We start from the raw sequence: 23551 nt of genomic DNA, 5'->3' as shown, positions 1-23551 counted from the left end.
TACATCTAAATTCAGATTTATTTTATTTTTTTTATTTTAAGATGTATTATTTAAAAAAAAATGAAATTGTGTCGTTTTAAGCAAATTAAATAAAAAATTTGCCTTTAACTATTTATAAAAAATTATATATAATAGTGCGCATATTGAAAATTTGATGTGGTCCATGGATACACTGGATACAATGCAAACAAGAGAGCAAAAACCAGGTGATTCTTGGCTTAAAAATCATTATGGCATATTCAAACTCAAGCTCTCAACATCTTATGAAAGAGTACAATTAAAGCTGTGTGCATTCCACCAGTATACCAAAATTAGTATCAATATATTGGTCTGCAATGGTGGGAGAAAACTTCTTATAAACCTTTTGCAGTTGAACATAGCAACTACTCAACGTGAGTTTGGAATTATTGTGCTGATTCTCAATTACTTGTACCAGTGCACCCAGGAACCCCGCATACCACTGTAATGGGCATCCTATGATTGACATTCGCAACAGCAGCAAAAAAGCCCTAAGAATATTTATGCAATAACTACAGGATTATGCATTGAGTCCCCCTTTATCCAACTTTTATGTACCCGGAAGTTAAACAAGGCCTCTAAGCTCACTGTTCATACACCTCGTTAGGCAGCACTGGACCTCCATAAAATTAATTACTCTAGCCCAATATCTAAGATTGCTAGTTAAAGAAAGTTTAAGATTCAAGTTATTGTAGGTTCTTAAATCTGAATTTAAGAAGAAAACAAAACAAAACAAAACAAACAAACAGGTTTAAACTCAGAAAGATAAAGAACCAGGGGACTTTTTCCCCAGTGCAACATTTACATTCACCTAAATATTATTCATTAGTATCAAATAGTAGTATATAGTTCTTATAATTCAAGTTTTAAGAAGAAGTTATCAAAAACACAGAAAATACTTGTGTGGGGGCCTCTCCCCGAAACTTCCTTTAAAGCCTTACTCACTCTGCAAACATATTGACTTCGTGCTCCAGGCGAGAAGGTCTGGGAACGAACAATAGTGCTACTGCGAACAAAAGCAGAACCCCGTGGCCTGCGGCTAGTTCTCTCTTTTGGAAGAATAGCAACTTCTTCAGGAAATAGATCCTCAGTGTTAGTTTCCTTATCCACCTAAAATTACAATGAAGGAATTTTATTTTACTTTATTTAAATTATTCCTTATTTTCTCTTTCTCATCAAAACCAGCCAGACATTTCAACCATATCAAAAGTAAACAATTTGTCTTGTTAGATAGGCTAAAGTTTTAATGAGCCTTGAGAATGGAGGATGAATCACTTCATTTTTAGCAGTTTTAAAACTAGGTCATTCAAAATTATAAGATTACTTTTCAGAAGCCTTCCCTGGAACAGTAACAATTATAAGATGCAGATATAACATGAATCATAGCTGCAGAGCACAAAGACTGCATTCACCATTAGAAATTGGGCATTAATCAAGCTACCACCTGATCTCCCAGCCTCAACTAAAGGAGAAAACTAAGCCATACTTCCAAGGTGACTGAAACACAAAGCAACTTTAAAACTGCAGGAATTCAAATGAAGAGAAGAAACCCAATGAAAGAGAACTAAAAGACTGTTAAACAGTGACACAAGAACACTAAAATATTTGGAAATATAGGAAAAAAAAACATGCTACTCTATCATAGTATCAAAACTTTTAAGATAACTTATTCCAAAATATGAAACAGAATCTTCCCTGAAGGCAACACAAATCAGTGTTCCTTTACTTTAATGAAAGCTTCTTGATTTCAGCTTGTCAGGATTACTTCCAATGTCTCATATCTTGAATTTGAAAGATTTTAAATACCTCAGTTCCAGCACCATTCCTTCGACAATTCTAATTTCTAAGAGCACTGGAATTAGATCATGATTTTTTTTGTTATAATTTCAAGTCAATACAGACATTTATACAAGTGCATATTCACAGTTATATAAAAGCAGCAGTAAAAATAGCTTGCCTTTTGATGTAAAAAAAAAAATAATAAATAGTTCAGTTCCGAAATTACTAGCAAGTAAACAAACAAACAAACAAAAACACTGCCCTAAAGAGGACATTTTTAGCAACTCAAAAGTCATACCACTGTCATAACGACAGTGCTCATATAGGGTTGCTAATGTCATTTCTGATTCTATTCTCTCCCGATCAGTTTAGACTCAAACTCAACAAGCAGCAGTAACACACACTGTGTGCGCCAGGCATCGTGGCAGTTTCCATACTGCAGTGTCTTTTCTCATTACCTTTAGTGGTGGAGGCTGGATTTTTCCAGAACTGTACTGGCCTGCTGGAGTTGCAAACATGTGTCCAGCTAACGAATCCCCGCAAAATGGCTCCGGATAAGGAGGACTAGTCTGGGTGCAATTACTGCATCCACTGTCAACAGATTCTGCTTGCCAACTCCTGAAGTTAGAACATTACAAGGATTTTGTAGGTATTAAAAAAAAAAAAAAAAAAAAAAGTTACGAATTCTATTTGTATATTTCATTATCCAGGTCAGTTTACCATTTTAGAGTATTATTTCTGCAATAGAAATACAAAATTCACAAAGGGAGAACACATCCCACTTGCATTTCTGCAGATGCACAAATTACAGTTGCCTCCCTAACGAAGCTTATGTTTGGTCCAAAAGAAATGTTTTCCCACTCCCCACATTCCAAGTCCTATAAACTCAGCTAGCTATTCAAATGAAGCTTTTTCCTGTTTGCACATCATCACATGATAAAACAATTTTATACCCATAACACTAACAGGGAACAGATCTCAACATAAGGATCTGCTCTTTCTCCTGCTGTATTTCAGAGCATAATTACAGTGCAAATAGTACTTGGCTGTTTGATGAGGTATTTGAGCTACTATTTTTACCGTTCTGATATAGCTTCTGCCTGGTCTTCCTTTCTTTCCATCTCCAGGATTTCCTCCTCAGTGTACTCCAGTTTCACTCTCTCTTCTGCCAACTCTCTCTCAACTGCTTCCAGCTGGGCAGTGGTCCTGGCTAACAGGGCTGTCACTGCATCCTAGAAGGTAACAATTTGACTTCAGACAAATCCATTTGAACAAGCCTTTGTATTCAATGTATAGTATTCAGAGAAAACAAAATAAAACCGTGGTCCTTGTACATGTATGTTCCTAAAAAAAATTAAAGTCTGTCCTGAATCTCAAAAATCAAGAAGTACTTGGTGTCCCATGAATGCAGCTTTTAAAAGAAAATGTTAGAAAGTGAACACAGAAACAGAAAGTGAATGCTTTACAGTTACATCACACAGCAGTTCAGAATCCAAAAAGTTGAGTCAAAGCCATTTGTGGATTGGGTGACTTTAACATGCAGTGCAGCATCATCCAGTAAATTAGGTGAGAAGAGATCTCTGGAAGTCACCTAGTCTGACATGCTGCTCAAAATGGGGACAGCTTCAGAATTATACCAAGTTGCCCAGGACTAAGTGGCATGCTGAAAAACCTCCAAGGATGGAAACTGCACAACCTTTCTTGGCAGCCTCCTCCAGTGTAGTGGTAGATTTTTTAAATGAGTTTTAGTGAGTTGAACTGGAGGCGTGCATACAAACATACAAGTAGTATTTCAAGCACCTGTCCAGACATGGCTTTTAATTATTTTTTTTATATTACAGTTCTTACTACAAGAGTTCAATTAATCTTCGCTGCACCTCACAAACAAACTGTATCCAAGATAAGATCAGAAGCAACCAACCACCCAACAGGTCAAATGAAGTAAACAAATCACTTTTTCCGATCCATACCGTTTTAACTGTAGTTACATTTCCAGAAGACCGGGGAATATTTTCTTCACACTGGTTTTTATTCTTTGCTCTCTGGGGGTCTGAACCAGTGAAGATCTGAACAGAATACCAGTGAAGCTGCATCTCACCAGAACTCTCTAAATCACTCAGGTTTATCTGAGCAATACCCTGTAAACAACAAAACATATTCACCATGATAAGATAAACACACATAGCAGGATAGACATCTTGTCATTTAAGGAGTATCTCATTTATAATGGGAAAAAAAGGCTTTTATAAATGCATTTATAATGTGAAAAAAAAAATACATTGTCTAAGATACTGAATTTCTTGTCTCTTGCTTACTACCTGAAAGGATCAGAGTGGGTATTACATTTTTGAAACTGAAAAGCAAACTTACTATGACTGATGTAGTATGACTAACACCGTCAGTTCTTAATATTTTATTTTAAAAGCTCTCAATTACATATCTGATTTCTGCAGTTGCTTAAATTAGCATTATTAAAAGAATATTACTTTAGTTAACCTATTTTCCTTTGACAGGACTATATTCTGAGATATCTTTCAGTACCCTAGTCATCAAAGGCATCCTCCAAAGGGGGAAAACGTCATATAAAACATTTTTTTTTTCCCCTGTTTATATAGTAAGTTCATCAAGCAGACCATAATCTCATTTTTCCACTTTCCAAGCTATCTTTACAATTAATTGAGGCTTCCCACTATAAAGAATTCCCAACTTTAAAGTAAGCCTACTATATCAAACGGTGTTCACATAAGAAATTTCTGAGCCGTGTTGACCTAAATGAATGTTCTCTGCAGCTCTGTTTAAACAGGTGTACAAAGAACAATGGGGGAACAGATTTTTTGAGGCTAACAACAGAATGGCATATTGGGACACAGCATATTATTAAGAATGTCATTTCATATCAGCATACTGGATGCTCCAAACAGAAATACCTTTCCTTTATTATAGCAAACAGAGATGTCTACTAGTTATCTACTTCTTCTGACACAGTAAATGAAAAACATCTAAAACACACTTTTATATCAGAGTTGGATAGCATTTAAGAAATGCTGGGTTTGTTTTGGGGGGTAAAGGGAAAATCTGTTTTCCTCTGTTATAGACGTTGAAAACATCCTTCAACTTTAAGATGTCTCGCACTGCCCTATACACCATATTTCTTCATCAGCTAAAAAGGCATGCCAAAGAAGTTATTGCTACAAAGCAAATTACTGCTTGAGTAGAAAATAATTTTTAATTTGTTTTGATGGTGATTAGTACTGATAGGACTAATAAATATTTTATCTTCACCTTAAGATTTGGAGCTTGCTTATAACAAGGAGGAAGTCAAGATAGGTCTGTTATGTACCTGTTCTGATGTATTTGCTAACAGCTTGGATGGCAGAACAGTAAAAGCATTTACAAATCTCTTAGTGATGTCTAACAGGGGGACTGTAAAATTTATGAGAATTTTATATGGTGTTGAAAAATGGGATAGATGTTCTAAAATAAAAAGACAAAATGCTAAAAGACAAATATTACACTGAAGAGGAGTTCAAATTACGACCTGGGGAGTAACAGGTTGGGCAAGGCCACAAAAGACCAGAAATGGCGTAAAACTGCAAAGCCATGTTATTGCAAGAAAAGACATTTCTTTGAAGTTTTAACACGAGCAATATATGCTAATTGTGGAAAATAACAACTCCTTTATCTCAACATTGATGAGGCCACCAGGGAAGTAATACGCCAACTTAAAGAACCAGGTTTGAAAAGCTATAGTAAACCAGTAGGATCTTTCATCAAGGCAAGGCATATGTGGATTGAGGGAACTGAAAGACACACGAGTTCAGTAGATTTACTTCCCTATGTAAGTGAAGTTTAGAACTATTTGCCAGAATATATCTTCATTTTTTCTTCTTCGCTGTTATATACAGTCATTTGTTTAACTTAGGATACACTCCAGCCTGACCCCTGCATTTAGGAAAGCTATATATTGGCATAATCTAATTAAAAGAAATTGGTCATCAAAAACTTCAAAAACATCCAATCAAACAGACAGAAAAAATTGTGGAAAGAGATTTTGAAAGACAATTACAGAGGCCATAACAGCAGTTCCAAATAAATGATTTCTTAATTCAATAATATGTTTATTTTTCAACTTACAGCAAGAGGGCAACAAGCAGCATATTTAAATATAGACTTCAATGCGCTTACCTGAAGGTCCATGGCACTGTTTCTCTCTTTTTGAGTAGTACTGTTACCTTATCCTTAAGTATATGTTACCTACTACTGTAGACAGATATTTCTGACAAAAGTATGCTGAGATTATAAAGGATAAAAAAATCCTGAAGATGTTCTGAAAGCCTATCATTTTTTGCTAATTCAATAGCAGCAGTTAAAATAAAAGCATCCTAAACTTAGATGTGCTTGTGTCAATATACAGATGCTTTACATTGAAACGGCTACTTAGCCTCTCAGAGGAACCAATATAAAGCATTTTATACCAATATATCCAGGCCATTCTTGAGATGCTTTCTCCTTAATTAGGTTGCAGCAGTAAAAATGACCAAACATCCAGCTGTGGACAAGCCCTTGGGTCTACTTCTGTCAACATTAAGGCCACTGTTTATCTAACATGCTATCTAGTTTGAAAGGTAGACTAACTAACATGCATTCTTGACCAGTTTTGTTCAAATAAACACCTCTTATCCATTGTCTAGGATGACACTGAGCTGCTTGTACCTCTTAACTATGTCTACAGGCTTTAAAAAAATTAACTAGCCCATTCAAACCCCTCACTAAAACGCCAGCCCAATGACTTCAGAATATCAGACCCAATGTAGATTAATTTAAGCATATTTACATTTGAAAATAAACAAAGTTGACATTTAACACATCTAAAGTTAACATGGTTAACATGTAACCTATTTAAGCAATGTTATACCTATTTGAATGCATCTACATTAGATGCCTCAAACAGTTTAAAATAAAATAACAGAAGTTAGCCTGGATCACTATTACTCTGCAAGTTTAGTCTTCTCAAACCACAGCAACAATGGGCTATCTTTTTTATTAGAAAATTGTTTTGCAGATACAGACTCATTGAGCATGCATTATAGTGCCATGCAGAAACAGAAGTCTTGAGCACACTGTAGCCTGAAATCTGTCAGATGAAGTCTTTGGGAAAACATTTAACTTTTTCAATGTGTTCCTCTTGCACCAACATTTAGCAACTGCAGATTTTTCAGCTTTCCCCAAAGCAGAAATTTGTTTTTTTAAAAAATGCATTAAAAACACTCCTTATCTACTAAATCCCACAGCAATTAATATAAATATTGTATCAGTTTTAAATATGGCTCTGCAATGTAACAGTTATATTAATAGCACAGATAACGGTACTTTCAATGCTGCTTAAAATGCTCCAATTATCAACCTCTGGTAATTTTGCTAATTACTTTCAAATCTTTATTTCCCATATCACGAAGCTTTTAAAAATAAATAAATAAATAAATAAATAATAAAAAAAAGGACCAAAGGGCCACTTACCAGTAGTTCTTCTTGTTGCTGATGGTCAACTGAGCAGATATACAGCTGCAGTGATTTTAATTTCAAAACACTTGAATGCACAGGGATTCTGAAAACTTCATTAAATATTAACGGAGTTTGGAATTCCAAAGCTCTAGAGCAGTAAGTGGTCGGTGTGCCTGACTCAAGCGGTGGCAAATAAACTCTCACATGACTGGAACAGCAAAACAGACAAATAGCATAGTTCAGACAAAAAAAGCTATCTTCAGGTACTTCTCACTTCTGAAAGTTAAGCTAAGCAAAATCATCAGTGTAACTTCTGTATTAAGGATCTACTTCAGGATCTCTTTGCTACAGGAATTTGCTTTGTATTCTTAACACAGAAGAGCAAAACTGATTTGGAAACCCCATTTTGTCTAACTAAAACCAACTTTTTTCTAAGTTGGTGCTTAAGCACAGGCACCAAGTGCCACTTGAGATGCCCTGAGGTATCTAAGGCATCTACATGGGGCTTGCAAGTATGACATAGAATCTACGGGAGAACTACAGCCTTCTTGAGCAGCAGCAGCTGGAGGCCAGGTGCTATGCTATGACATTTCAAGTGGAAACATATGCCTATGTTTAAGCAACTGAATTGCCCCTCCGTTTCTTCCCTACATCCACTAAGCCCCTTTAACCCCCTCGCCCCCTCCCTTGAGAAATTCAGCACAAAAGGACGGCAAAGAAAGATTAAGATTTTTTAAGATTTGCCATCTTAAAAATATATATACATCTGATACCATCTCATTTTAGACTCCAAGCCAAAATCAAAATCCACAACCATTTTAACCTGACAGAAGGGAACATACCTACTTGAAGAAGTGCTTCTACGTTCTGCCTGTTTTGACAGTCTGCCCAGCCCCTGCAATACCACATCTCTTGCTATATCTTCCCTTGTGCCAGTTCATGCAACTGCATTGTGAACCAGGCTAGAAAACTCATCTGGGTTAAAAAGCTAACCTAGAAAAAAAGCAGCTCATGGTTTAAAAAAAAAAAAAAAATCCAGCTCAGAGGCTCACCGTAATTGACTACACCACTGCTTGAACTCCTATGCCACCACAAGAGACAGGATGACAGTGGCAGACAAGGAAGTGGTTAGAGGACATTTGGAAGAGCTCACTATGATGGAGTCATAGCACTGAGCATGGAGCACCAGTTAGCTAAACTGGCCCATGCTGTAAAAAGGGAGTGATCCAGCTGCTCTGCTCACCACCTGCTGCAGGTAGCCTTCCCAGTGCCACCCCAGTAATTCAGATTCAGTGAACATACAGAAGCATGGAGGAACTCATCAAACCAGCTAAAACCTTCTTCTAGTCTTGCCAAAATTAACTTTTATTTATTTTTTTTTTTCAAATCAGTCAAGTAACTGATTTACCCTGCAGCCACACAATTTCTAGATTCCAGCCTAAGCAGCTAACTGAGAAGGAACAGAAGTGCCTTTTTTAGTGTCACTTAGAGGCTTGGTTGCCTTGATGACAAGTGTCCAATGAACCCTCTGGAGTCATTCTTTTCCATTTGCTTTTCTTTAGATGACTTTTTTTTTTTTTCTAATCACAAGGAAACATGGTTGAGCACTACTCACATTTTTTTCTCTCTAGGATGTCCTTGTACCAATATAGAAAACAAATCAAAAGCCTGCCACTAATGCACTGACCTACATGAAAAGGTTCCACTAGAGGTTTGCAGGGTTTGCAAGGTCAACTTTCTGAACAAAGACCAACTCATTCAGCAAAATGCACATTAGTTGAACAGCTCTCACTTAGTGGGCTATTTTACAACACAACAATATTGCCACACCTCCATTTTCCAGTTTTCAAACAACTTCTCTGAGATAAAGATTAACAATTTTCATATTTCTTTAAAATCTATTAAGACACGTATGACTACATCGGACTGCATTTTACAGCAACATTGCCACTGTTTAAGAACCACTAAACAAACAAAACAATATTCTACATAATGCGATATGGAATTTGAAGCATTACAACAGGCAGCCAGAAGTTAAAAAAAAATAATAATATAGTTGTTTGTACTGATTCTCAGCTAGTTGTTACGTTAAAATTATTTTGGAAGGTGTTTCATAGATACTCAAGGAGAATTGGCACAGCCACAAAAACTTGCAGATGTCCTATTTTGATATTTATTATTATAAATAAATATAAAAAGATAAAAGCATTTTTTTTTGTCAAAAAAACTTTTTTTTCTTACTGATTACTATGTATGTTACATTAGCTATTTAAGAAAGTTACACTAAGCTTATTCTGGGATACATCACAGATAATCTGTAGAGGAGTTTTACAGGAAATAATATTCCTGGAATAAAGCAAACCATTGTTTATTTTCCTTGGCCAGAAGGCATGCAGTAATAGAAGAATGATTTTTATGTTTTTGAACAATTTTTCCTGTACATAATCAACACAAGAAGATGTGTCATTAGAGACTACATTTGCTACCTGACCACTAACTAGGACAGAGAGAGGTTCTTTTAAAAGGACGCCTTGTGTCCACAAAATGAACCCTTTCCCCATGTAAACTAGAACATGCTAGCTTACACCTGAGTAATGGCTTAATTTTGCATGAAGTAAACAAATTTATAGCACTTAAGATTACTGCACAAGATAAGCAATGATCAGACTTTTGGTGTAAAGTATGCTTACATTTTGCAGTTTTCTTTAACAACTAGGCTAGTGAAGTTCTTCAGCTGTAATACATGGACTAAGAGACATTCGCTTCCACTGTCATGCCTGGAAAATAAATTTCTGGTGTTAGTCACCAAGTATCAATACTTTCCCTAAGAAATACAGGTGAAAGATTCGGAAGATTTTAAGAAAGCAAAAGCACCTTTTTCAGTTAAATGAAGCTCTAACAGAAATCAGTTTGAATCAAAAGCATTTAAAGATACCACACTCAGAACCATAAAAGATTAGCTACAGTAACAAATTTATCACAACTACGGGAATTAAACATTATTCAATTCAATAAGATATTCCCTAGTGTGACTCTTCATAGTGAAGTTTTATAAAATAGATTCCATGTTTTAAACACTTATACCAGAAGCATACGTATGTGAGTGACATATCAGTTACACTAAGCCAGTCAGTCTGCATTGGATTAATGAAAATAAAAAAATATATTTATATTCTTATCTTCCGTACCAGTATGGATGTTGAACTAGAACTATCTGGATTTTGAACTAGAACTACCACAACTGGTTGAAATTTGAAAACTGCCAGCAGCCTTGGGAATTATTTTTTCCCAAGGGTAGAGAAGATTCTGGAGGTCTGTCTAAGCCAGGAAAACCTGTCTTGCACTGCTATAATCTGCTCTTCCACGCAGTACTCCCACTACTAACAATAGTTTGTCCTAGGCACAGGATTTCAAAGCTGTATTTGGGAGCTTTATTTTTATCTCTCTTCACCTTCTCTTCTTCCAGATCCTCATTTATCTGGAAAATGTCAGATCTCACACATTGAGATGTATCCCTACAACCATACTCACAATGAAAATGCTACTGAAATAAGTAACAAAAGTCCTTTCACCAGCCAGCATTTAAAGGACACCAAATGAACAGTGGTTGGGACACATCCCCAGCAGGAAGTGGCATGTTGACTATCCTGTACATCCACTAGACTTTGGCTTTCAGTTCAAAAGCTTCTTAAAGCTACCCAGTGGTCCAGTTTATTAAGAAGTTTAAAACCAGAACGAAGAAAACTAGTGAGCAATGTCTGTTGAATTGACATGGATAAAGTAAAGTAGCACTACTTACAGAAATCCAACATGTATTTGTGGATCTTCATTACTGGCAATATCAACATAAACAGGCTCTTCCATATCTTCATTCCTGCACAAACAGAAAGTACTGTAAACTACATGATGCCCTATGCTGTTAGAACATAATGAAATCAACATTTATTCTGTGATCTGTGGATATAAGCAACTGTTTGGTACAGGAGGGACTGAGATACCTATTTAAAAACACACAGAACAGAAGCAGCAATTTAAGAAATTAAGCTTTTAGAATAACACTTTCAAAATGCTTATGTTAGTTTCTCTTTAGAATCATCAACACCTTAACTTCTTCCCAGTTACTGCTTACTAATTTAGAACTGTATAAAATAATATATCTTTACCCTCCTTCAACAACTTGTCCAACCTATGCATGTTTAGATTTTCAGCAATTCATATCTTTTTTCCTTTCATCATAGGAAAACTTACACTTTTAATCATATGCTTCCCAGAACTCTATGTCCTACTCAGTATATTTTTATTTTGTTATAGATGGTTGAAATAAAAATACTGATTTACAACTAACAAATGAGAAAACTCTTTCAAGGGAGAAGTATTGGGTGCTAAAATATTAGAGAAAATGAAGTGAAAGGGACAACTGTGAGGATGACAGTGGAACTGCATGTAAAAAGCTTCTTTTGTCTAATATGTACAATCTAATATTCTTATTATACTTGGAATCATCTATTTTGAAAGCATATTCAGAAATTTACAGTCAATTCTTTCAGACCGTGTGGCAGAACAGGAATATTTCCAGCTTACTAAGCATTTATACACCTGACCTTTTGCTTAAAGCTTCAAACACGCCACTGTCACTAGCCAGTGAATGATCTGAGAGACATGCTGAAACTCGCCTGGCTCTCCTCTCCGATCTTCGACCACTGTCTCCTCGCAGAGTTACAGCTATCATGGAGAAAAAGGAGAGACAATATCAGCTCAAAGTAATCTCTTAACAACTAAATAAGAAACATTTATAATATCAAAACGAGTCCCAAAAAAGTTGGAACAAATGCAGTGCATCGCTTTGTCATCTGACTTTAAATTAAAAGACTAGGATACAATGGACCAGAGATTTTCTGTGGAAGAATTAAGGAAGGAAGTTTGTGGCTAATTTCTCTATGACATAAGCCAATCTCATTGTTATTACAGTGCTCTTCTAGTGGAATAATCACTCCTGGGAAGAACATTTATGTTAATTCAGCATATGTACACATGGCATCCTAAACTTCTAAGATTTACCTACTAAACATACAATAGTTTTAAAATAAACAGAGACTAATTCTTTTAAGAAGTTATCAGATAACAAAGTAAGGTTTTGTTGTCGTTGGCTTCCTAATATGAAGTTTCAAAGCATACTGTTTATACCATCTCATAATAGCAGCTTTTATTTACAGCCTGAGAGGCACTTTCCATCTCAATGACTGCTGTTTTTTCAAATTCTTTAATATTTTTGAATAACTTTGGCAGGGGGAAGGAGTAGTCAACCCCCTTTTACACCTTTTCCCTGAACCACCAGCAACACCATTAACAGGGCTTCAATCCCTTTCATGTGCTAAGTGGTATTACACATCACATTTTGCAAATGTAAGCAGGTATAGAAGGTACAAATTCTTCAAGGTATGTGCACAAGTGATAACTCTTAAGAACTGCACAAGTAAGATTTCAACACCTTGATGAAAGGTCGACTTTAATTCTTTCACATCCTAGAGAGAAACATTAAATGGACTTAGGGAAGGGCAGTGTCTTTTCCTTTTCACCCTCTTTTGCTTAGGCTTAATGTTTGTCCTCCAAGCAGAAAAGCAACGACAAAGAGGAAACACTTCAGAAGTGGAGAAAGCATCACATTTACTTCTACCCAAGCTCATGATCTCAAACAGACATCCTAGAAGTACTTGAAGTTTTAGCAGACTGCGTTTGGAGTGATAGCAGTGTGGTGCACATCACACTAGAAGCAGGCATATGCTGATGTTTCCAGCTTACTACCACTACGGACAAGAGGTGTCTTACTCTCAGTAACAATTCAAGTACCTCTGTTACGTATTATCTTAAGGCATTTTAAGCACCCAAACTCTGCCACCTGACCAGCAAGTTTCCTTCAGCACAGTGCCAGCATGCAGCCTGAGCCCCACCTGCAGGGACCAGCTGAGGGATGGACAGCGAGCCCTCACTCTGCATGGGTTGTGCCTCACCTCCCACATGAGCGCCAGGCAGGCAGCACGTCAGGCCTTGAAGCTTGATAAAAATCCCTCAGATCAACACATCTGTGCTGCTGCTGTCAATAGGAGCGTTTGGCTGTAACCTACAGCAGGCCTGCCAGGCAGGATGCTCTGAGCCCGGCAGTCCTGCACTAGCTTGAGATAGGATCCTTCTATCGGGCCACCAGCAGCACAAAGCCCCAGAAGATGTTCAAAACAGTCACTGGGCCCTGTTTGAAGCTGAGACTCCTGGATGTCTGCAGAGCCAGTTCTCTGTGCTTCTGGATCAATATGCAGCCCTATGGCCCTCCCCTCCAAATTCAGCAATGGATTTAGCCATCTTTAGTTCTGCAGGACAGCTATCTGATGACTAGAACATCCCAACCTGTATTTGATTCTGTATCTGGAGAAAGAGCCATCCCTTCCTTCACCCTCCCATAATCCCATTTTAATTGTCTAGCATGTGCCACTGTGCCATATAATTCACGTCATCCTCCCCACAAATGAGAACCAAGTTGCAACTAACACGGAAAACCAGAAGACTGCATTTGAACCATACTCTCCTCCACAGCATTTGTGCAAAGTGGTGGCTTTAATTTTTTTTGGAAAAAACTTTTCATTTGGTGAGCCAACCTCCATGACTGCTGTTACTGCCAGTTAAGCAGAATGAAAACTAGTGCTCTGTAAGGACAGTTATGAGTATGGAAGAGTTTCCCCAATCACTTTGCATCACTGGAGAAAGGCTGACAAAATGTATAATTTTTATACGCAGGTCCGTCTACATTTGTTGCCCTAATTGCACCAAATTACACTAGGATGACTTCTTTTCATAAATAAGCCTTTGGCTCACCCTGCTATATGAACACTTTGCGCAGATGTAGGAGATGAAAGAGTAGGTTGTAGTATGAGTGGACCTTACAGGCTCTCTCCTTTGGAGGCTGATGTTCCCAATTTGCCTGGAAGGAAAAACTGTCGTGACGCACCAACACAATGTCATGAAAAACTGACGTGTTACAGCTCTGTTGGAACATGACAATGATTTGGCCACTGCCTGCAGGCCAGGGAAGCATCTGATAACATCTGGACAATCCCACAGAGCTCAGGAGAGATGCAAACGCCAGAACATGGCTTGACTAGAAGAAGGAATCAGCAAGAAGAATTTGTAAAGAAAGAGAAGCAGCATCAGACTTCAGTTTAAACAGAGCAAGATTTACCACAATTAGGGACCATCTAATGCAAGAAGCTGAAGACTTGCTTAAAAATAAAGTTTCTAAAATAGACAATTACCTTTCAAATCAGTGAACAAAACACATGGATTTGAATTTCCAGAACTACTAGGTGCCAAAGCCTGACAAACATAAAACAGGCCTGATGAAAAGAATTTTCTCAGCTGTCATGAGTTCAAAAAGTGAACTTCAAAAGGAAATTTTGGTGTCCAGTATTTCATTAGCGAAAAAACACATGAATAAATCTCAAGCATGTTTCACAGGCGTAGGAGACTACAAATACTGCATGTCAGCTCAAAATGCACTAATACAAGAGTCAAACACTCTCATAAAAACTAAATCAGAGCCACAAACAGACCTTACCTACCATGATGCTGTCAAGCATTACAATGATGTAATAAAGCTGAAGCTTGCAGAAAACTTTTTCCACGTATTTAACTGCAGCCATGAATATATTGTTTAGTTGACATAGCAAAAAATTAATTATGCCATAATGATTAAACAGATACAGCACTGTATCAAACAAAACCAAATGTAGCAACATCTCCTTTTTCCTTCACATGCAACTCAGAAAAGAAACACTTCACACACAAAAACACACTGGGAATTACAAGCAAAACCAGCACAATAAGTAATTTCAGGTTCACTTACAGTGCATTTTTCTGTTGTGCCACATGAGAAACAAGACAAAATGAAAAGCACACAGTGATCAATCATCTTTTAGATCCACGACAATATTTTGCAAACGAGATTATTTAGGCATTAAAGGAAACTTAACATTCAAATGATTATTTTAGGACAGAGAAGAAGATACAGAGAGATTGTAGAGTCCAATGTTATCTTAACATGTTTCCTCCCACTTTGCAAGGACAATGGATGTAACCCCTCAGGCATCTTCCCTCCATTCACACATCCTAACAAAATTTATAACATGTCCCCAAAAGAGGTGCAAAACAAGAAAACAGCAGATCAGCAAGTGAACATCAGAAATACAGTTCCTGGAGAACTCTTGAACATGCTTGAGTACTACTTCGGTGCAAGGTATATGCAATGTACTGAGCATTACCCTTGGGACCCTCAGAAATTGCAAAATTGCCTATTTTATTTGACAGAGGAACTGGTGAAAAATTTGTCTGAGTTGACACTTACTGGTTTTCCAGTGTTGCATTATGCTACCAGACCATAGGGTGGCAGCAACAAAGCATACAGCATAGTAATTTAGTGAAAACCAAAACCCCCCAAAATACCTGGGGGTTCACAAAGTGGCATGTGAGTTTGATGCTTCATCAAATTTTTCAACAGTAGAAAACCAAAGTAACTTTGAAACGTTCAATTGGTTCTTGCAAACAATTACTTTATAACTGCAAGCCCACCAACTAGGGAACGCCAAGCTCAAAGTAGTCATAATTCCTGCCAAAAACCAAAATGGTTGAATGGATTTTTCCTAAGCAATTGTTTTAAAAGACAAATATTTAAAAAAGAGAACCTCCAAAAAGACCGACTGGCTACCTTTCAGTCACACACTCAAAAAGCAGCAGAAAGCACTCTATGTTGTACGCAGAGAAAAGTTGTAAACCCTGAAATAGGAGCTGAACCTGGACACCACAGTAGTGACAAAGAGGTATCACAGGCATGTTTAGAAAAACCTGAAATACACAAAAACATTACAGAAAATAGAGAAAAGGAAAACAGAAAGAGGACCTTGACCTTTATCCTATTGCTCCCAAGGCCAACAGATCAGGCCTTCACTTCTAGGAAACACACATGAGCTATAAATGAACTACTAACATAGTTTTCACTTACCACAATGGGTGAAGACATGCTGTGGTCTGATCTGAGGTTTAAAGAAAGCCTCAGGAAGCCTCTCCACGGCACTAATTTAAGCACAAACTTACATGCTGGTCTCTGGAACTCTGTTTATTTTGGTCAGAATACTGCAATATGGGACCAAGACGTGTTTATGTCTAGTAAATGTGAATTCTGCAGCAGTATCTTCTGGCAGTGTTAGTTGCGTTAAGGAAAATAGGTAAGTCTACGCTCGAATGCTGCTTGAACAATACAGGCTTGTTAGCACGGCAGGGACATTTTTCTTATAAATAGCTGAAACTTTTTCCTTATGTTCCTTTTTTTGTGTTATCCTTTATGTTCCTCTTTGTTTTTTTTTTTGTGTCAATGTTCCTTTTCATTATCTCTTGACAAACAAGATGCAGTAAGACGATATATTCCCTGCTTACATTTCATATTAACCCTGATGCTCCAATCCCTGAGTGTAGTATTATGTGCATTTGCTAACACAAAACTATGGATACAGACATGGGATGTGAATTACAACATTCAATATTAAAATATCCTATAAAAGCCTTTCTCTACTGTAATGGTTCTATTAGAAATGCAAGTATGCCAACATAAAAAAAATATTACAAGGAAAGAGTATTCCTTTTAAGGAATCAGCTCTTTCTTCAACTCTTTCTTCAACTGATTGATTAAAACAGGAAAATAATTTTATTATTATTTTTTAAGGTTTCTGTTTCCGCTTTTGATCTCTCATGTTCAAAATTCCAACACTCTCATCTACAGAGTCTCAGAAGCTTCCACCACTGCAAGCTGAAGTAAGTGCATCCACTTCACAGTGAAGCACAAAAAGAAAACTAACAGTGTGTGCTGTGGTTAACTGAGGCAGCTCCTCTGTGATCACTGAGAACAGGTTCAGAGATGATGAAAACAAAAACAAATCACTCAAGTGGATGCCTAGCTCCTCACATACCCACAGCAAAATATGGTTCTCAGTTACTGAAGCACTGACTCATGAGCGTAGCCCATCATGAATTCAACACTGCCGTGCCACTGTGGTTTCTGCTCCATCGCACAGCTCACTGACACAAATCTGGTATCAGGGTGGGCGTGAATCCAGCACAGAGCCAAACAGCCTTCAAGCACTATCACAGCTGCATCATCACCTTCTGCCCACCCCAGCACATTTTTCTTTATTTAATGAAACCCATCAACTGGTTTTGCATTGCTTGAAATTAACAGAATAATGGCAACATGAGCAGAAACAGGGCCTCACAAGTGATTAAACCGTGTGCGGTTTTACTAATTCCTGATCAAGACCAACAGAAAGTTCATTTTCCATTCCCTTTCTTCTGCCCGATTCACCACTGCTTTAAAATCTATTTGCAAAGACTTCTCTACTCTCACCTCTGCCCTAAATCAAAACTTTTTTTGTTGGTTTTGTTTCATTTTAGGGGGCATCAAAGGAGGTTCACATCTTCTTTTTAAACATCTAACATCCACCATGCAATTTTTAACCGATGTAAGTAAAACGAAACTGAGAAACAATCTCTACTGTGGTGGTACCATTAGATTTGTGTGCTATCTTCTATGACAAAGTGACAAAAGAATCATGTCCAGCAACTCACCTCCGCTAGGCTGCACAGCAGTCAGCTGTGGGCCCATTTCTCGCACCCCTTCGCTGTCCACAGCGTAAGCAGACATCTGAGATGAACTTGTTCCTTGTGTATCATCGTCACCCAGTGCTGCAGACTGAGCCCTGAGCATTTCCAGGGCTCCTATGCTTGCCATCTCCTCAAAACCTTCTGACATCTGAGCCAGTGGAGAATCTCGAGAAGCGGAGAGAAATGGTGTGTCCAGAGGCGAGCTCGGAGGGGACAACGATGACAAGGAGGACCGTGAGGACAGGGATGCCAGGGACTGCGGGGTATCCAGAGACCTCCGCTGCTTATTGAAATTTGAGTGTCCGATGGGATCAGCGTATGGCATGTCCTTCGTCAGAGACTCAAAGGGAATGATGTCGAAGCGCAAATGCTGCCCGTAGTCTGTAACGCTGTCTGACTTGTCGTACTGCGGGAGGCCGTAGATGTCCGTGAAGCTGACCGAGCTGAGGGAGCCTCTGCTGGAGGCCAGGGAACCTCGGCTGGAGGCCAGGGAACCCCTGCTGCTGCCAGAGGACATTGTGAGGGTGCTCGCTGAGAGACTATGGCAGGCAAAAGGAAAAGGAAACAAAAAAAGGTCCATTCAAATACTGTCAGAAACACCAGCGTGGACATGAAACATCAACCCAGTTAACATCAGCAGTTTTACATTCATTCAGCACATGGCACTGGGAAATGTTTTGGCAGTTTAGGGTCTAACTCATGTTTCTTGCCCTAGTCTCAAGCACAGACGTGACTGGAACAGTGCAAGTGACAACTAAATCAGGGCCATGTGCCTGAAGACAAAGAGAGCAACAGGACAGGTCTACTCCTTCCCTCAACTTGCAACCAGCCATAATGCGGCAGAAAAGAGGACAGAGGAGGGTTTGGATCAGTGGACCCAAAATAAAGCCAGGAATAGTAGATTACCATGATCCAGCCTGAATTGGTATTAGTGATGGATCACAGAGGTATCAGGGAGAAGCAGCAAGAAGGGATTTGGAAAGACAGCACTAACAGAAAAAAAAAGTGCTGCACAAGTCTCATCCTTACAGTTTTTTCAAGTGCAAAATAAAAACAACTTCAGTATGAATCCCATTTCAGTTCCTTCTACCATTCTCAGATGGCTAGGGAGAAGACAGAATAAGTGATGGACAGAGATGAAGCGAGGCACAGCAGGAACTGAGCTTTTGATGTCGGCATGGTGTTGAGCTGAGGAATCCCCGAGAGCTGCACCAAAAAAGGCAGCTGCGAGTGTGAATATGCAAAACATTCTGGGCTTCTATGTGGGTCTTAGCGCGTTCTCATATTTAAATGGCAAAATTCTGTCATCTCACCAGGGATCAAAAACCCTTCCTTTAGAAAAGGTATCAGGATACTAAACCCCACAGAACTTAAAAGAATGTTATCTACATATAAACTATAACAATTTTACAGTGTTCCTCAACTAGGTATCTCCTTTTTGTAAAATAAGTGAACGTATAAAACAAAATACCCAAATATATGGAATAATCTAGCCCAAATAGCCATTACTAACACTTTACAGAACTCCATCCAAATCATCACATTCCACAGATCAAACAGTACACTTAGTAAAATTCAATTTACTTGGCACACATACACCAAAAGTATTAAAAGGTAAAACTTACATTACTAACATTCTTCTCTGCTGCAGTTAAACTTCAAAACCTGTTCCTTTTGCACAACTTACCTTTTTAACTGGGAGTGTAAATATGAGGTTAAACGTGTAGCTTCTTCTAGTTGCATAAGCAAACAATTTCTCTTTTCCTGTAACAGTATCCTATAATTAAACAGATACATATTAGTATTTTTCTTTATTACAGCAGTACTCAAGAAGTGCTAGGAGCTTTCCAAGTACAGAAAAATGCCATTGCATTGCAGCTTAGAATACAAAAAGAAGTTTCACTGTTTAATGAAAAGTTTTAATTTACACAGCTCATACGCAGCAATGGAAATTCCAGCAAGAACACAGGAACTGAGACTAGCAGAATTCCCAGACAAGAAAAGTAATTGAGGCACAGTATAAGAGTCACGATGTTGTAAATACACAACAGCTATTGTCAAAATCATAAAAAGTCCTAGGTAAAAGCATTAAACTTGACAAGATTTTTCTTTCCTTGTATCAATGCGATTGTGCCAGTGAAATACAGAAAGCTACTATGACTAGTTGCCCTGGGAGGAAAACAAAAAATAGCCCTATTATCCAAGCTTTCAAATTTCAAAGATAAAAAGAAAAATTTTGGAGAATAGTTGTTAAGCAGTTATCATAAAAGTAAGCTTTAGGGTCTAATTCTATCTGATTCGCATATGTTTACACAGCACTGTATTTAGGAGACAATATAGCATTCTGAATACTAAGCTATGGCAGAAATCTCTCACTGAAACTTATTTTTTGCACATTCTAATAACAAGTAGCTGAATTACTCAGCACCACCGCCCCAACACAGAAGGGAACATATCTATAATGCTGTCAGTCTCAAATGCCTGTAAGGTATCTTCAATGCTCTACTTTGAGATTATTAAAACTTTGAAGAATACATTCTTCTGATAACACACTTACACTTTCCCTGAATCTAGAATTACAGGCATTCCTGGTGCTTTATTCTTCCAAGCCCAATCACTAAATTTCAACATAAAATCAGGATAGTAATCTGTTTCGTGCTATATTTTTGAACATTTGGAGCAGGGAAGTTATTTCTCTAGCTCTGTGTTCACAAGATGGTTAGAAATAGGGATTCTGACAGACAGTCTGGAGAAAGCAGATGAAACTTATTTAAGATCAGTGCATCAGACCTTCCCCTACTGCAGGCAGCTGCTAGAATTCAACATGTTAATGGTCAGGATAGAAAAATATAAATAAAAGGGAGCCCTTTTGGATAAAACAAACTGGCAACATTAGTTTCAATAAACTGTGGATGGTTAAGATATGAAAAAATACGTCTTTGTTAACAGTGAAAACATAAATCTCTCAATTTCCTTGGCCTCCAACTCCATTAATTCACATGTTGGCAAGGGACTGCAGCGCTGTGCTCCAGCTACCCCCACCGCCCTCTGGGGAGGTTCCCCTCACTGCAACCACACAGCAGAAGCTGCACACCAAAGTGTGCATGACATCAAAGCATTTCTCCTTTTTTTGTGCATTGTAGACCGGGTTAATCAAGTGGTGCAAGGAAAGCTGCAGTTCTGTAAACTCAGGTGATAAAGGCACTGCATGCAGGAACCTTTGAAGCTAACAGAAAAAGACAAAGGGATGCAAGTAACTCCACTGATTCAAATTCTTGCGGGGGAAAGATCTACTTCAAAAAAACAAATGCAGGAACCTTCACTCCACAGGCAGTAATGCTGCGAGGTGAGCACCTGCATTGAAGGTGCGGGAACTAAGGCTGTCTTAAAGCAAACCAACAAACAAAGACCTTTGTCATACAGATTTTGAGATAGTTTTGATCAACCCTCACAACACAGTGCATTTAAAACTCAGTAACAGAATAAAATTGGTCATCGTTTAAACAGGAAACTTCTTTGTATTTTGTGAATTTGGAGAAAGTAGAAATAGAAAAGCAGATCTGGGAATGGTTTTGGTTATTCCTCAGCCTAAACTAAACAAATAAATTAGGTTTACTAATAGTTAAGCTTTCCTCCAATTTGTTATACAAAAATAGAGTGCCCTTAAACATTATTCTAACTTCAACTCAACTTTTTGCTAGCATTTGAAATATCAAGTATCACACTGGAATGCTGGTTTCCACAGCATGAACTACATGGAAAAATAGCTTGGCCTTCTTGCCAACATAGTATGCACTACCTAACATGAGAACCCAAAAACAACAAATAAAACTTACTACACTGCAGTGTAAAGCGAACTCCCTTCTCTGTCAGTTTAAGCTGGAAAGCCCGTGTAACAATATTGCAAAAATTGCAAAATACACAACACTGAACTGTACGCTGGCTGTGAATTTTCTGTTTTTATTACCTGAATTTACCATCTAAAGTAAGACTTTTCAAAGGAACCAAAGTTCCCAAAGTTTGTACATGGAAGGCACTTCCAAATCTTTTTAAAAGTTTCTTAATTGTGTAAATATTAACCTTTATATGGATTACATCGATTCTGGTTCACATAGTTTTCCCTCATGTGTCAAGCCTGGCTTTTTACCATTAATTCATGCCTTAGTCTGCTTCAGAATGAGAAAGAATAGCAAGAAAAAAAGGTATTTTTTCATGCAGTGGACAAAAGCACTGTTCTGCCATAAAATAAATAAATAAAATATAAATGAAATAATGAAAATAAGTTTTAAAAGGTCACAAATCATTTTTCTATAAATTTTGAAGCTGACATTTCTAGATTATCATCTCTGTATCATTTACGTAAGAGAAGTTTTGGAAAAAAGAGCTAGCACGTTCACGTTTTCACTAGAAGTAGCCTATTGTAAAAAGAACATATTAAGAATTCTTGTCCCTTTCTAGAAGAAAAACTAATTTTGAAATAAACACAGTGTTTCTGCTACAGTGTTTCTATTCCTTTGTTTGTTCTTACACACAGTTTGACATTTGAATTATATTTTCAAGAATGACTCAGTTTACTGTATTGCCAGAATTGGGGTGTGCTCACACTGCAAAGTAAAAGGAAAAATTACATGCAAAAGGTGGTATAAAAGTTAATCCTTTAACTTTCCTGTTCTAAGGCAGAAAGCAAATATAGGGAAGGATCTTTGTTCTGCTGCTTTTGGAAATGACTATCCCTCCACTGCAAAATAACAGAAAAATCCTTTACTACCCAGGTGCTGTTATTCAACTCTCTTATCAAACGACATCACTCAGACACATCACATATCTGATGTGACTATTCTGATCTCTTCTTTCACACAATTCAGATGAATGAAGGGAACGTCAGGAGCAAACAACTCCTTTACTGAAAGCCAATTAGTAACTTTGTTTGTTTATTAAACCTAGTGAAATTCCCTGTTCTTCCTTTAGATGCTACACCTATAGTAGTACAGTACAGAAGCTAAGAAAATGATTTAAGTTCCCAAACCTTTCAGTGGCTCCATGAGCAGAGGTTGCTCGAGCCCGTTGAATTTCATCCTCCAAACGTCTTTTTTCTTCCTCCAAACGTGCAATGTCTTCTGGGGATCGTCTCTGCTGACTGATGAGCTGCAGCTCCTGAAGAAGAGCCTCCTTCTCTTTGATGAGCTGAAGACGGTCCCTGTCCGCTTCAGCCATCCCTGGCCATGATTCGTTATCTAGCAAGGCCAGTTGCTGCTGTATATTTGAAACTCTTTAAAAGAGAATAAATATATTTCAAAGCGCAGAAGAGACAAAGGTAAAGACAAGCAAGAAGAAAAATATCATAAGGTAACATCAGTGAACATCAGTGACCTTCACTTAAACTTTGAAACAAAAAATTAGGGGTCTTCGGGAGGCTTTATTTGTCTCTGGGTTTGACATGTTTCTTGGTTTGTTTATTTTAAACACAAAGAAGAGCAAATATTCATAAATGTGTAGCTGTGTGAGAACTACACTACATTTATCACGTGAACAGTATTTGTCTTCACAGCTTGCTCAT

General features: G+C 37.7%; 1 protein-coding gene across 3 annotated transcripts in view; it reads right to left on the bottom strand.

The window, feature by feature from the left end:
• The window catches only part of WWC3 (WWC family member 3), a gene marked incomplete at its 5' end in the record, with an annotated part of 102407 nt that overhangs the window by 5773 nt on the left and 73083 nt on the right, over window positions 1–23551 (bottom strand). For 2 of the 3 annotated variants that reach the window (XM_084301200.1, XM_084301201.1), the window contains 11 exons: window positions 964–1128; window positions 2256–2415; window positions 2878–3029; window positions 3768–3935; window positions 7315–7507; window positions 9990–10076; window positions 11099–11173; window positions 11901–12021; window positions 17959–18533; window positions 19682–19771; window positions 23021–23263. In XM_084301200.1, coding sequence (XP_084157326.1) covers window positions 964–1128; window positions 2256–2415; window positions 2878–3029; window positions 3768–3935; window positions 7315–7507; window positions 9990–10076; window positions 11099–11173; window positions 11901–12021; window positions 17959–18533; window positions 19682–19771; window positions 23021–23263 — 2029 coding nt within the window. The remainder of the gene's footprint in view (window positions 1–963; window positions 1129–2255; window positions 2416–2877; window positions 3030–3767; window positions 3936–7314; window positions 7508–9989; window positions 10077–11098; window positions 11174–11900; window positions 12022–17958; window positions 18534–19681; window positions 19772–23020; window positions 23264–23551) is intronic. The other variant, XM_084301202.1, reaches the window with a different exon arrangement.

This window comes from Netta rufina, assembly GCF_964035555.1.
Source record: "Netta rufina genome assembly, chromosome: 1".
Classification (NCBI taxonomy): Eukaryota; Metazoa; Chordata; class Aves; order Anseriformes; family Anatidae; genus Netta; species Netta rufina.
The sequence above is the reverse complement of the archived record's forward strand: the minus strand, read 5'-3'. Positions and strand labels throughout refer to the sequence as shown.